We start from the raw sequence: 13,227 nt of genomic DNA, 5'->3' as shown, positions 1-13,227 counted from the left end.
CTCCCATTCTGCAGCAGGCTAGACAACATTTTTACAGACTATCAACTTTTGTGGACTTACTTAAACAACCTTGGCTTTAAAAGTCCTTGGGTTGATTATATATCCCCCCCACCCCCCCCCAAGGATGGCTTCTACATTATTTTCATGCTGCTGGAATTTGTTAAATGGGTTGATCTGGACATGTGTTTTGGGGGATTTTTTTTTTTTTAAAGGAATCGTGTTTGCTTTAATCTGTTTTTACTACTGTCTATTTGCTGCCTCCAATCTCTTTGGAGAAACAAGCAAGCAAGAAAAATGTAAAATATACATACAAGGCTTCCTTAACAAGCAACCTCAGATGCTGAGATGAGCCCCCAGGCATAGGACTGCGGCCTGAATTGCAAAACCATCTAAGTCACGGATGGGGAAACCTGGAATCCCAGGAGGCAGCATGGCCAATGGTCAGAGACGGCAGGAGTTGGAGTCCTGCTCCATCTAGAGCCCTGGCTTCGGGTTTCCCCTGCCCCTCCTCTTCTCATCCCCGCCTCCCTCTGCTTTGCATGGTGATCAAGCAAACAAGTGGGTCACCTGCCATTAAGTCAAGCATCCACCCCATTCGGCACCTGCCCAACTAAATGTTTGCTGCAGAGAAAAGGGCAGGATCCCAGCAGGCAAACAGGAACAGCAATGAAGGCCCCACCTGCACTATACACTTAAAGCATCCCTTTTCATGGCCATGGCTTCCCCAAAGAACCATGGGAGCTGTAGTTTGTTAAGGCTGCTGAGAGTTGTGAGCAGGCCCCCATTCCCCTCAAGAGAACTACAGCTCCCAGAGTTCCCCGAGAAGAGGGATTGTTAAACCACTCCGGGAACTGTAGCTTTGCGAGGGGAATGGGGCTCTCCTAACACCTCTCAGTAGAGGGACATGGGTGGTGCTGTGGGTTAAACCACAGAGCCTAGGACTTGCCGATCAGAAGGTTGGCGGTTCGGATCCCCACAACGGGGTGAGTTCCCGTTGCTCAGTCCCTGCTCCTGCCAACCTAGCAGTTCGAAAGCACCTCAAAGTGTAAGTAGATAAATAGGTACCGCTCCGGCGGGAAGGTAAATGGTGTTTCCGTGTGCTGCTCTGGTTTGCCAGAAGCAGCTCAGTCATGCTGGCCACTTGACCCGGAAGCTGTAAGCCGGCTCCCTCGGCCAGTAAAGCAACATGAGCGCCGCAACCCCAGAGTTGGTCACGACTGGACCTAATGGTCAGGGCTCCCTTTACCTTTAATACTTCTCAGTAGCCTGAACAAACTACAAGTTCCCGGGATCCTTTGAAAGAAGTGATGATTTTTGAAGTGGCATCGCAGTGCTTGAAATGGAGGTGGGAGGGAGCTGCTGGCAGCCTGAACATTTTGTTGCAGGTGCCACTTTTTTTCAGCTTGTGTCTTAAAAAAACCAGAACAAAACAAGTCCTGATCTGAACACCTGTATGGCAACCCTGTTCATAGCAGCCATGTGAAACTCAGCCTTGAACAAAGGAAACCAGATTCAAAGATGTTCACACTGGTTTTTCTTCTAAAAAATGTTACCAACATCAATATGCATATTTACTTAGAAGTCAAGGGAGATTATTCCCATGTAAATGAACACAGGATCACAGCTTGAATGAAACTGGTTAGCAATGCTCAGGGAAGTTGCCCATCACCCAGGCGTCCATGATGTCTGAGTCACCAGCTGCACCTGCTCAAGGCAGAGTTCTTTTGTGGGTGAATCTCAGACAGCATGCTTGAGAATTTGCAGCCCAGACAGCACAACCACACACTAACAACCTGGATGAAGAGAAAGTTGCACCAAAAGCAGGGCAGGAAAGTGCACAAATAGGGGTCTTTTTCAATAGTAATGATGGCTAAGTGGAATCTCCATGTTCAGTGGCAATGTGTCTTTGAATGTTACTTTCTGGGGAGCAGCAGCATCAGAGTGCATCCTCCTCTGTGGACCCCCAGGAAGTTGGCTACCACAGGAAACAGGATGATGAGCTAGAGAAGCCTTTAAAGGCTGGCCCAGAAGGGCTCTCTCATGGGTGGCATACGCAGAAAGTGACAAGGGAGATTGTCTTTCAGCAAATACCAAAGGGCAGGAGTCACAATCCAAAGAAACTGGGTGGTTGCGGGAGAGTTTTGTCATTTTAAGTACACTGTTAACCTGCAGAATTATCTGCCACAGGGAGCTGTGGTGTTGAGTAGCAAAGCCATTCCTTACACAACAAAAGGTGGGAGCATATTCTCCCAAATGAGAAGAGTCAGGGCAGGAGCAATGACCCCCAGATGTTGCCAGGGCTCCCATCACCCAGCAAAGCTGGCAGCCAGCATGGCCAGGGTTCAGGGAAGGTGGAGAGCAGTATTCTTGCAACATCTGGAGGGCCAATGTTTGGCTGAGCAACTCCCCTGGCAGGCAACAAGGAATGCCCTGGGGGTGCATGAATGGTCTGGCCCTCCCCCATCAGCCCACTTCATTCCCACATTGGCCACGGAGAAGGGAGGGAGGGAAATGTTTTTCCATAACCAGCACCCCTCATGCCCCAATCTGCTCTGCAGAAGGCTTTTATTACTATTGCTATTTTTTGCTAGCCTACTAAGAGAAGTGGTAGGACAGATGATGTTTCCATTCTGTAGGAGGTGGCGGCCATCCAATGGGCCATTGTGAGAAACAGATGCAGGGCCAGAAGGGTCCTTGGCCTGATCCATCAAAGCTATTCTTATGCTCTTTGATCTGATCCTGCAGCAGGACTCTTCTGATGTTCGTTGAGAAAGAACTCTAGTCCAGGGTGCGGAACATCCTCCAAATGTTGCCCAACTACAACTCCCATCATCCCTGACCTTGCCGACGACTGCAGCTGATGGGGGAATGGAATCCAACACCTTAAGGAGGGCCAAAGGGTCACCACCCCTCCTCTGGTCAACAAATTTGCACAGGCATCACACACAATGTTGTTTGCACCTAATACTGTGACCCTGTATTGGGAACACTCCAAAATGAATGTTCAGCTGCCTCTCAGGGCTGGGTGCAGCGCAAGATGTGCACAGAGGGGGTGGTCTCTCCTTCATTGGGGATGGGGGGCCACCTATATCAGTGATTCTTTAGCTGTGGGCCCTGCGTTGTAGGGGGTTGGACTGGATGCCTCTTGAAGTCTATGAATCAGAGTGGGTCATCTAGGACCCCAAGGGTCATCGAGAGTCTAACCCTCTGCAATGCAAGAATCTTTTGGCCAACGTGGGGCTCAAACCCACGACCCGTTCTATGATTCTAAGCGGCATCTGGGTGTAGCCAGGAATTACTTTAGCGGGGGCAGGCTTTTGTTGCAGGGGCAGAACCAAGATATCTGCAATGGAATTGGTCAGTTAGTTATCTGATTGGGGGGTGCAGGCCCCCCACCCCCCTGGCTACACCCATGGGAGCAAATCCCCCAACACTTTAAAGGAAAAGGTTAATATGGTGCAGAAGACAGGATACTGGGTTTAAGTTGGGGAGGAATTCAAGTCTCTGCTTAGCTTTAAGATTTCTGGTTTGCGTTGACTAAGTCTCTGAGCCTCACCTCCCCTCCCCCCACAAGTTAGGGAAGGGCCCTAGCTCAGAGGAGGAAAGCGCAGAACAGCTCCTTCTTAGGAGGCACATGGTTCCAAGTTCGATCCTTAGGAGGCCCACCTCCTGCACAAATCCCTGGAGAGCCCTTGTAGCCAATACTGAAGCCAGGATGCTCCAATGGTCCCACTTGGCATCAGGCAAATTTCTGGGTAGGCTATGAGGCTGGCATGCCAATTTCTGCTGCTTACAAGGAAGGCCGGATAAACCGGAATCAAAGTGTGCACATTAATGCATGTCCTTCAAACCATGCGGTTTTGCATGGATTTTACTCCGTTTAAAAAAGTAAACACGTAGAACCCCCTCGCTGTGCCCAGAGCCCCGCCCTCTTCATCCCAAAGGTGTAAAGGTGGGTTTTGCGCTGCCCCGAATTCAGATTTTCAGGGGCATGTGGTGCAGACTTGCCCCTTGCGCCACCCCGCGCAAAGCAATCCTAAACGGTAATTCACTCTAGCTACGCCTCCTCTCCGAGCCTGAGCCCCCCGAGCCCAAAGCGACTCCTGCAAGGCTCTCCTCGGCCTCGGTCCAAGCCGCGCCAGGCTCCCCTTGCAACGGCCAGCTGGCTTCTCGCGGGGAACTTCCCAAAAGCGCCGCCTTTGTTCGCCGAGGCGAGGCCATCGCGGCAGCCCCGGCAGCCCCCTTTGTCTCCCGAGGAAGGTTTTGGGGCGCGCTTTGCAAAGCGCGAAGGGGAAGAGGCCCGCGGCGGGGAGCGGGCCGCCGAGGAAGGAGACGGGGCTCCCTCTTGTCTCCGGGATGGAAGGGCAACCGAGGAGCTGCCGACTCCAAGCGGGGCTCCCCAAGTCCCTCCTTGCTGGAAAGACCCCCTTTTCGCGCTCCGCGTCCTCCCGGTTCCCAGGCGAGCTGGGTCGGGGGCTCCCGAGGCGCAAAGGCGCAGGAAGGGCGGCCGCCGCCCTTGGGACTGCGGCGCCCGGCGCGATGCTCGGGGGATGGCTACCTGTTCGCGCAGCGCCCGCTCCTCGTCGAGCTCCCGCTGGAGCCGGCCGGCCCTTTCCTCGGCGCCGTCCGCCTGCTCCTGCAGGCTGCGGATCTTGCGGCGCACGGCCTCCAGCGAGCTGAGCCCCGCCGCCATGGGCACCGCAGGAGAGGAGAGCGAGGAGGCGAGGCTGCCAGAAGGGGAAGCGGGCCGAGGCCGACCGGCAAGCAGCGCGGCGCAGGGCCAGGAGGCAAGGCGGCGCCCACCCCGGCTCCTCCCGCCTCGCCGCCTCCGGAAGTCCGCCTTCGCGGCCCCGCCAGCGCCCACCTGCGCCGCCAGGAGACGCCGCGTCTCGGCGCGGAGCCGCGCCCTGCCCTGCAGTGGGCTGCGCGGGCACTTACTCGCAAGTAAGCCGCAGTCCTTTCAAGGCCGCATCTTCAGCGCCTGAAGAACCGCTCAAGCCCAACCAGCATCACCGAGATCTGCGGGACTTCCTGCGGATGAAATGCGCTGCGGATCGCGCTGCGAAATTCCTAGCCAAAGTTATATGTGGAGACCTCCACCCCTTTTACACTGTTAGTGTGGAAGTAAACCTCTCCCCTTATTAATTTTAAAAAATCAATAGTATATATATCCAGCTTGATTGTAACAAGTGGAATTGTAAAACCAGTGGAATTCATTTCCTAGAATTCCTCGGGAGTGAGTCCAGCTCCAGTTCAAAGCCCTGGGATTTGCTACTGAGTACGCGTGTCCACGGGGTCCAATGGATCACGAAGTCGCACACGACTAAACAACAACAACAACAAGTATGCCTATGATCAGTTTGCATGCAGACACAGTTCCTCACATACTTTTTTTGCAAGGCCCACAAAATCTTACAGCGGAGTAAACACTTCTGGGATCGTGCTATGTGATCTGCTTTTGTTTGCTCTCTGCGGAAGAGTACCCAAATATTTCCCCAGTGCGTGGCCCTGAAGAGGCAGGCAACCTCTGGACTGTAGCAGAGGTCAAGGTGAAGGATGCTCTTTCACAAACACCTCAAATCCCTGCATCAATAAATCTAGCATGTCAGGGTTATGCCTTAGCTTGTTTTCATGGGTGTACTAGCTATCTAGATGTTTTTGTATCAGTATTGTAGTGGAATTTGTTAGCCAAGTACGTAAATATATTAACCATTCTTGCACACTGAGATACAATCCTGTCCTGTGAGCCCTCCCTTGCTGCCTGAAGTGGAATAGCTCTGACACAAGATGAGAGAACTTGGTATTGAATGCAGCTGGATCTCGCATGCATTTCCCAAGGTGCAGCCCGCATGACTCTTGCTTGGGTAGCAAGGAGGGGTAACTTGGCCTTGTTCCTGTGCTGTGGTGGACTAAGCAGCTTTGTCCCAGGCCTGTTCTGCTTGAACTGCCCCAGCCTCTCTCTCCTATTTGTACAAAGACAAAATGCCCTGGGGCAGGAATGGGTGAGAGGTTTGGGGGCAGAAAAGGGGGAGGGTGGAAGTGAATGGAGACTTTCCAGAAAAGGTGCACAAGTGCCACCTGGTGGTCAAAGATTCACAGCACTTCCAAGGTGGAAGGTGTTGTGCTCCCAGGGACAGATGCTTTGGCTCAGAGTGATACTACAGCAACATTTCCTGGCTTTAAACCATCTAAAGAATTGAGCCAGCTGTCACAATAGCACTGTAGGAAGTAGTTACCAGGGACTGAGCCTGCTACAGATTCCCAGCATTAATTGTTTAGCAGGCTACCTAGCAAGAGCCAGATATGCAAAAACAAGACAGACTCCCACCAACAGAGATTGCAAAAAGGCCACCATAACAAAGCAAATGAAATGGGAGGACATGAGAATGAAAGGTGCTTGTCTACGTTTCTGGAAACCATTATTGGAGAAATGCAGTGCAATCTTATGCATGTCTATTCAGAAGCAAATCCTGTTGTGTCTGATGGATATTACTCCTCAGTCTGGAAGGGCTGGAGCTCAGTGGCTTTGCATGCAGATGGCCCCAGTTTCAATCCCTGGCACTGCCAGGTATAGCTTTCTATTGTCTGAAACCCCGGAGAACTGTTGCCAGTTAGTGTGAGGTAGGTGGACTAAGGGTCTGATTCAGTACAAAGCTGCTTAGGTTTGTAGGATTGTGGCCTTAATGACACTTAGCATTTGCTGGCATTCAAATCATTTCACATGCCTTAACTCACCAATCCTCACAAGAGTCCTGCAAGGTAGACCAATATTATTACCATCTCTACATTGGTCTATGTTTGCAGGGAAGGCTTAGAGAACTTGCATGAATTCTGAAAAGTATGCTTGTTCAAGATATCAGCAAACAGAATTGTGGCCTCTGTGTAACTCTAGGTGTGTTCAGTGGGAGAAGGGGGCTTTACTTCCTTTTATTTGGGAAAGAGCAAAGAGGTTTTAAATTGGCTCTGAACATGCTTGTGTTATAATGCAAATGGAATGGAAAAATTGTGCCCCGCCCCCTGAGAAAACAGGAAGGGGGAAGGAGCAGGACTTGCTGGGCTAGAGAAAACTAGGAAGAATACTGGCTGAAACACAGGGAATGTCAAACCAGAGAATCGCCTTGAGTTGAACACTCCATATTCCAGAGTCATTCTAGGATAGGTGGGGCTTAGTGACAGCAGGATGCTAAAGTGCTGTCCAAAATACTCCAGATATCTCCAAGGAGTTTCATAGCAACAAGCCACAGGGGGATTCTTGGCACCACCAGAAAAACCACAGTGGAGGACAGTCGAGGAGATGCCTTATGCCATCACCATTCCTTCCTTCTGATTGCAGAATCAGTTGGCTAATTCCAAAAGGATGCCTTTTGTAACTGACTCCAATTGGCTGGTCTTGGGGGTTTGGTAAAAAAATGAAAGTGGATCCTAAAGCCTGCCTACTCCTGATCTCGTCCAGTACTGCTGTCTTTGACTGGCAACAGCTTGTCAGGGTCTCAGGCAAAGATCCTTTAAAGCAGGCTTTGCCAGTCTAGTGCCCAGCTGGCTGGAGTTGATGGGAGTTTTAGTTCAAAACCCGGGGGGGGTGTGTGTGTGTCACCAGATCACCAAACTTCTACATGCAAAAACCAGGGGTGTCTGCCATTGAGCTATGGGCTTCTCTTTTTCTGCTCCCCCATAGGGAGTGGTTTCCTCACTCCTACCTTATCTACTGATATGAGCTATGACAAAGGCTAGCCAAGGTTTCCATTTGACTAGGATTTGCAACTTCAGTTAAACTTTGGCTTCAAATCTTGGTCAGATGAGTCGCCAAGTTGGGTGTGGTGGGTGTTGGCCTATGGCAGAATCAGCTCCTCCTCAGCCCTGGTTTAAGCATGACACCAGGTATATATATATATATATATTTAAAACCCAGTAATTTGACAACCTACCTGGCTGGGACTGAGCACTTAGCATCTACAGAACCTTCTGCCGGGTTTTCAGCCCCAACCAGGTGCGTTGTCTCTGGTGACTGTGTGAGCAAAAGGAGTACGCCAGAAATCCAGTCTGTGGCATGTGGCTCTGGCGCACTAGTTGTTTCTACATGTAGATGTTTCTGCTTTTAAATACAGCTTCATATTTAAACTGAGCTTCAATTGTTTGCTTTAAAAATGAATGGAGAAGTCTGCAAGGAGGGTATTTTTTTAAAGAGAGAAGTTGCTTAGCCCTCTTCATTATAACAGTTTCCTTTCCACAAGACAGGATGTTCCACATGTTCAGAATTATATCCTACGGAGGTCGGCACATGGAAAATATTGTTCTGGTCATCCAAATTGATTTTTAGTTGAAAGCTGTGTTCAGAAGCCAGAAGGAACTTGGCCTGCTCACTCTCCTGGGAGGGAGGAAACCCCCCACGGATGGCCATTTTGGATTACCATAAACCTCCTGAGGAAGCCTTCAAAACACACAGGCACTCAGGGCAGAAGTGGAGGATGGAGTAACAGGCAGATTTCAGCTGCCATTTCATGCACCTGGGAAGTAAGCCCCAGATTACTCAACTCACCTTACTTTTGAGTATAATAGTATAGGATTGGGCTGAAAGGCTGCAATCCCTAAACAATTACCAGCCAGCAAGCCCCACCCCACTCAGTCTACTCAGTGGGACTCAGTCCTGAGTCAACATGCTGCAGGAGTAGTACTGATCTCTCTCTCTCTCTCTCTGTGTGTGTGTGTGTGTGTGAGAGAGAGAGAGAGAGAGAGAGTCTCTCTCTCTCCTGATAGCAAACATAGTTTTCAAAGCCAAGCAAGTTCAGATGGGGCTGCCTGTACTACAGCTTTCTGGCAGTGAAGGCTTCTGAAAGTAGGATCTGTGACAATTTAGAACACTAGGGCACACCTTTACAGTAAAAGGGCACCTGCCAAGACTCTGCTGACTGGTGGAGGCCACGCAGGGAACAGGATAGCAACACCCTAAAGTTACTCATTAAGCTCTTCCCTCCCACTACAGGCAAACCAGTGTGTCTCAAAGGAAGTGATTTGGAGGCTGACTGCGTCTGCTTTGCCCATGACTAATGTCCCCGCAGTTGCCCAATCCCAGCCGGTAAAGGTGATCTCACTCCAGGGAGCCCTTCCTCATGCACACTCATTTAACATCCGTCCTTCCCTAAGCATTTTTCTGAATCAATCCAGGAAATTATTTCCTCTCTAGGCAAGTTGGCCTTCTAGATCAAGTAGCACTGGATCTCCTTTTGCTGCTTTCTACAAAAAGAAACCCCACACCTAAAAGGTACAGGATGGAAAAAGATGGGGAAGGAGCTCTCACTTTCCTTTCAACATTTGCAAGCCAATGTGCCTGCTTTCTGAATTAAAGGGAAACTGCAAGAGTCTCCTTCTGAGAATCCAGTAGCATTTCTCAGCTCTCCCCAGCCTTCATCTGAGACAAGCCATTTCAAAATAGTCTGCATTCTTTTCCTTATAAGGAATATCTCCCCTGGATCTATATGCGGTTCCTTTGAACAAGTTAAATAAACCGGCTGGCTGGAATGCTGACTTCCATCTATAGAATGCCACATACGGGGGAAACACATCTGAACCAGATTAGACGCAGCCTGTCTCTCAGACGAAGAGTCATTCTGTGGTTCTATGGCTGAAATTAAGTCAAACAGATTCCTTTCTAGGCTGGGCACAAGACTTTCTTTTTTAATCCTACGCAATGGACTGAGCAGAAATAAGAAAGAAGTTTGTCTTCCAACTTGCACTGGATCTTCTTCATTTAACACCGCACTTTTGCCCATTCTTTCTAAAACCACTTATGTATATGGAAGTTATGCTACCATTTTTCAAATGAGTGAAATATAAGTGACATCATCTGCTTGGGATGTGCATCACCCACTCTAAACTTGGGAGGACGTCTTTACTTGGAAAGAATTTCCCTTGCACCGTAATGGACGGGGAGCTACAAATGTCTGAGAGTTACATGCATGAGACTATTTAATACTCGTCAAGGGTTAGACAGGTGGGCGGAATGAGAGGCTGCAAAGGGTGCAGCTCTCACCCAGACCATATAAAGTGCTGAGCTATATATAACCCCGATGCTTATTCTCTGGATCTATCTCCTGCAGACTGCAGACCCAGCAAGTATCACCTTCCGGGCTGAGTCCTCACAGCTGTAGTTTTCTTGACAAACCTTCTGACTTTCAAAACCAGAAGATGGCTTGGAAGTTAAGAATCATTGGCCTACCTGTACCCTCAAATCCTTAAGCACAGACATCTTTTGGTAACCTACTGGGTATCCATTATATGCATTGGAGCCTCAACTCAACAACCCTAAGTATTTACATCCCTTCCCTGTTTTATGTGTATTAATACGTGTCTTTTGAATAGTTGCAAAGATTTTAAATGTAACATCAATTATCCCTTCATCCTCTGCCTGCATATTGACCCCCGAGAGACATCTTTCCCCTTCGCTTATGAAGCTGTAGCACTTCACATGCTTGGAGGTACCCAAAATGAACAAATGGTACCCATGCTCTTTGGTGATGGGGTGACTGTCATCATGCAAGGAAAATGGTCTGTTCCTGCCCATCCGCCCATGTCAAGAGATGCCTGGCCCTGAAGATGGACTTGTGTGGCCTTAGAGATGGCATGGGCTGATGGCAGCCCAAATGTTAGTGGTGTGTGTGATGGTGGAAAGGGAAGGGTACTCACATCTGCAGCCTTTTTCTCTGCCACCTCCAACTTTTCCTGGGCATCTTTCAGGGACTCGGAATATTTGTCCAGTTCATCTTCAGTGCTCTTCAGCTTCTTTTGCAGAGACACCAGCTCATCCTCCAGCTGGTTGTGGCGTGGGGAAAGCAGGGAGGACGTGTGGGAGAAGGGGGTGCAGCAGGCAAGGTGATCGCGCACAGGAGAGGTGCAGGTGCAGAAGGACAGATGGACAGAGGAGAGAAGGAGGAAAGAGGGAGAGAAGGAGAACCGTTAGCATCCTCTCAGCACGGTACCTTGGTGGCCTTCTCATCCGCAGCCAGCAGGCTCTCTTCCGCTTTGTGCTGCTCTTCCAGAACCCGGTCCCTCTCATCCTCAGAGGCCCGCAGTTGCTTTTCCAACTGCAGAATGTCCTCCTCCAACTAGCCACGCATGTTAGAGGCAAAAGAGGAGGAGACAGACAACACACTCAGATGCATTTGTGTCCAGGGACATTGCCCTGCCTTCAGCCACCCTCTTGGATTCCTCCCACCCACCCTGGAATTAGCAAGCACAATATTTTTACACGTCTCCATCACATGGGCAGACAAGACCAGAAGCAGGAGAAAAGGCATTAACCAAGTGGCATGTGAGGCAGGATGCAACAGATCTGAGCCGTGGACTCAGCCCCATCCACAGGCCAGTCCACACCCTGTGCTTAGATATAGTTATTGACTTAGAGGGTTTGGTGGTTCTTTTTATTTTTTTAACCCCACTCTGGAGATCACTTTAAAAAAAGTGGGGTGGGAGACAGTCCCTGATTTGAACTGGACCCCAATCCAGCTATACTTAATCACTAGTCAATCTTGCTGAAACCAACAAAACAAGTTATTTGTGAGTAACTATTTTCAGTGGGGCTTAGTCACGACAAGCTTGAGCTGGCCTGGACTGGTTGATGGCAAGGACCCTCATGCCCACTTGGAAGCCAAGCAGAACGGGGAATGTTGGGGCTTCCTCCCACAGGGAGGCTGTGGGCTCAATCCTCTAGGCATGCCTCCTTAGGATCAGGGCCCTTGACCCCACTGGGCAAGCCTCACTGCCTGGCCTTCTGCATCTTTTCTCATAAGTAAAATCCCACCCCCATGGGATTTGACTTCTGAGAAAAGAGGCTTCTGGTCCTGCTGTAGGGATTCTGCTCCTCTTATTGCAGTGAAACTAGTTTGACGCTCAGAAAGCTGGCAGGCCAGCCTGTGTCTCCGTGTGTCAAAAAGTCCCAGGGCACACCCTGCTTCTCCTCCTCCACGACCTGGGAGCTGCGGAGCGGGGCCTGCTACCGTCGAGCCACCGTCCAGAAACGTTCCCCTTCAGCCAACTGCTTTCCTCCGGAGGAGGTGCAGGCCCCTTCTCTCCCATGAGCCCAGCTTCTTCCAGGGGCAAAAAAGAAAGACTCCCCCAACTTTAGGCAAATTTCCTCGACGGCCCACCGCGCGCCCTCTTTCTTACAAAGCACTCCAGAAACCCAACGCCGGGAAGGCAGCCCGTCAGTCTGGACCCTCCTGGAGATCCACGGACCTTACTCCCGAGGAAACACGTCGAGAATCGGGAGGGTCGTTTGCTGGAGCGCCCCCTCGCCTTCTCGGGGGGTGGTTCCCCATATTCCCCAGCCCCGCTCCAAACTCCCTCCACTCCCCTGCGGGGCCCCGACGGGGCGTCCGCCCACCTGTTTGCTCCTGTCCTCGGCCGCCTTCTTGTCGGCTTCGGCTTGCTCGGCCCGGTCCAAGGCGTTCTCCTTGTCCAGTTTGAGCATCTGCATCTTCTTCTTGATGGCATCCATGGCGGCGGCGGCGGCGGTGGTCGGGGGTCAGCGGCAAGAAGAAGAAGAACGTCCCGGTTCGAAGGCGGCGCGGCGGACCTGTGCGTCTGGCTGCTGCTGCTGCGTCTGGAGCTGCCTTCCTGGAGGAGGCTGGGCTGCGCGGAGACGAAGGGCCGGGCTGAAGTGCGAGCGCCTCCCCAGTCGCGCCGGGCAGATAAGTACCGCCGTCCCCGGGGGCCGAGTGCATTCCTGGAGACATCCAATACTTTTTTGGGAAAGGGCTCGCGCCGCCCTCCCTCCGCCCGCCCGCCTCCCCAGCCCTCCTCCTCCTCTCCTCCTCCGCATCTTTTTCTCTTCTCCCTGCCATTTGATCCCAGAGATGCCTATATAAGGGCAAAGAGGGACGGGGCGAGAAGGCAGGAGCCGCTGCCGCCGCTGCCGGGGAGCCTCCGTCCAACCTCGCGGCCCGACGGCGCTTCTGCTTCTTCCCCCAAGACGCGGCCCAGGACCCAGCAGCCGGGACGGCTTTCCCAGGAGGCGGGTGAAGACCATGGACGGCCGTTGGGCTCTGCCTGGCCCCTTGCTGCCTTCCACCTCCGCCGTCGGAAGCGGGAGATTCCTCCGGAGCGCAAGTGGCCAGCGCGCCCTGCGCCTTCCCGTCCTTTAGGGCATCTTGTGAGAAGAGGGTGATGGACGCCCCCCTCCCGGGCTCTTTTTACCTTTATACAGTCCAGGGGGAAGCGGGTTCAAAGGCAGAT

General features: G+C 51.4%; 1 protein-coding gene across 12 annotated transcripts in view; it reads right to left on the bottom strand.

Annotated features, from left to right (window-relative positions):
* The window catches only part of TPM1 (tropomyosin 1), a gene marked incomplete at its 3' end in the record, with an annotated part of 30,457 nt that extends 17,777 nt beyond the window's left edge, over positions 1–12,680 (bottom strand). For 3 of the 12 annotated variants that reach the window (XM_081170682.1, XM_081170679.1, XM_081170689.1), the window contains exons 1-2: positions 12,377–12,676; positions 10,681–10,806 (exon numbers count right to left, since the gene is read on the bottom strand). In XM_081170682.1, coding sequence (XP_081026808.1) covers positions 10,681–10,806; positions 12,377–12,490 — 240 coding nt within the window. In that variant the 5' untranslated portion in view covers positions 12,491–12,676. Of the gene's footprint in view, positions 1–4,558; positions 4,958–10,680; positions 10,807–10,973; positions 11,100–12,376 lie in introns of those variants that run through there. The other 9 variants (XM_081170685.1, XM_081170683.1, XM_081170688.1 and 6 more) reach the window with 7 other exon arrangements.
* Positions 12,681–13,227: the final 547 nt, after the last annotated feature.

This window comes from Podarcis bocagei, assembly GCF_964188305.1.
Source record: "Podarcis bocagei genome assembly, chromosome: 14".
NCBI lineage: Eukaryota > Metazoa > Chordata > Lepidosauria > Squamata > Lacertidae > Podarcis > Podarcis bocagei.
The sequence above is the reverse complement of the archived record's forward strand: the minus strand, read 5'-3'. Positions and strand labels throughout refer to the sequence as shown.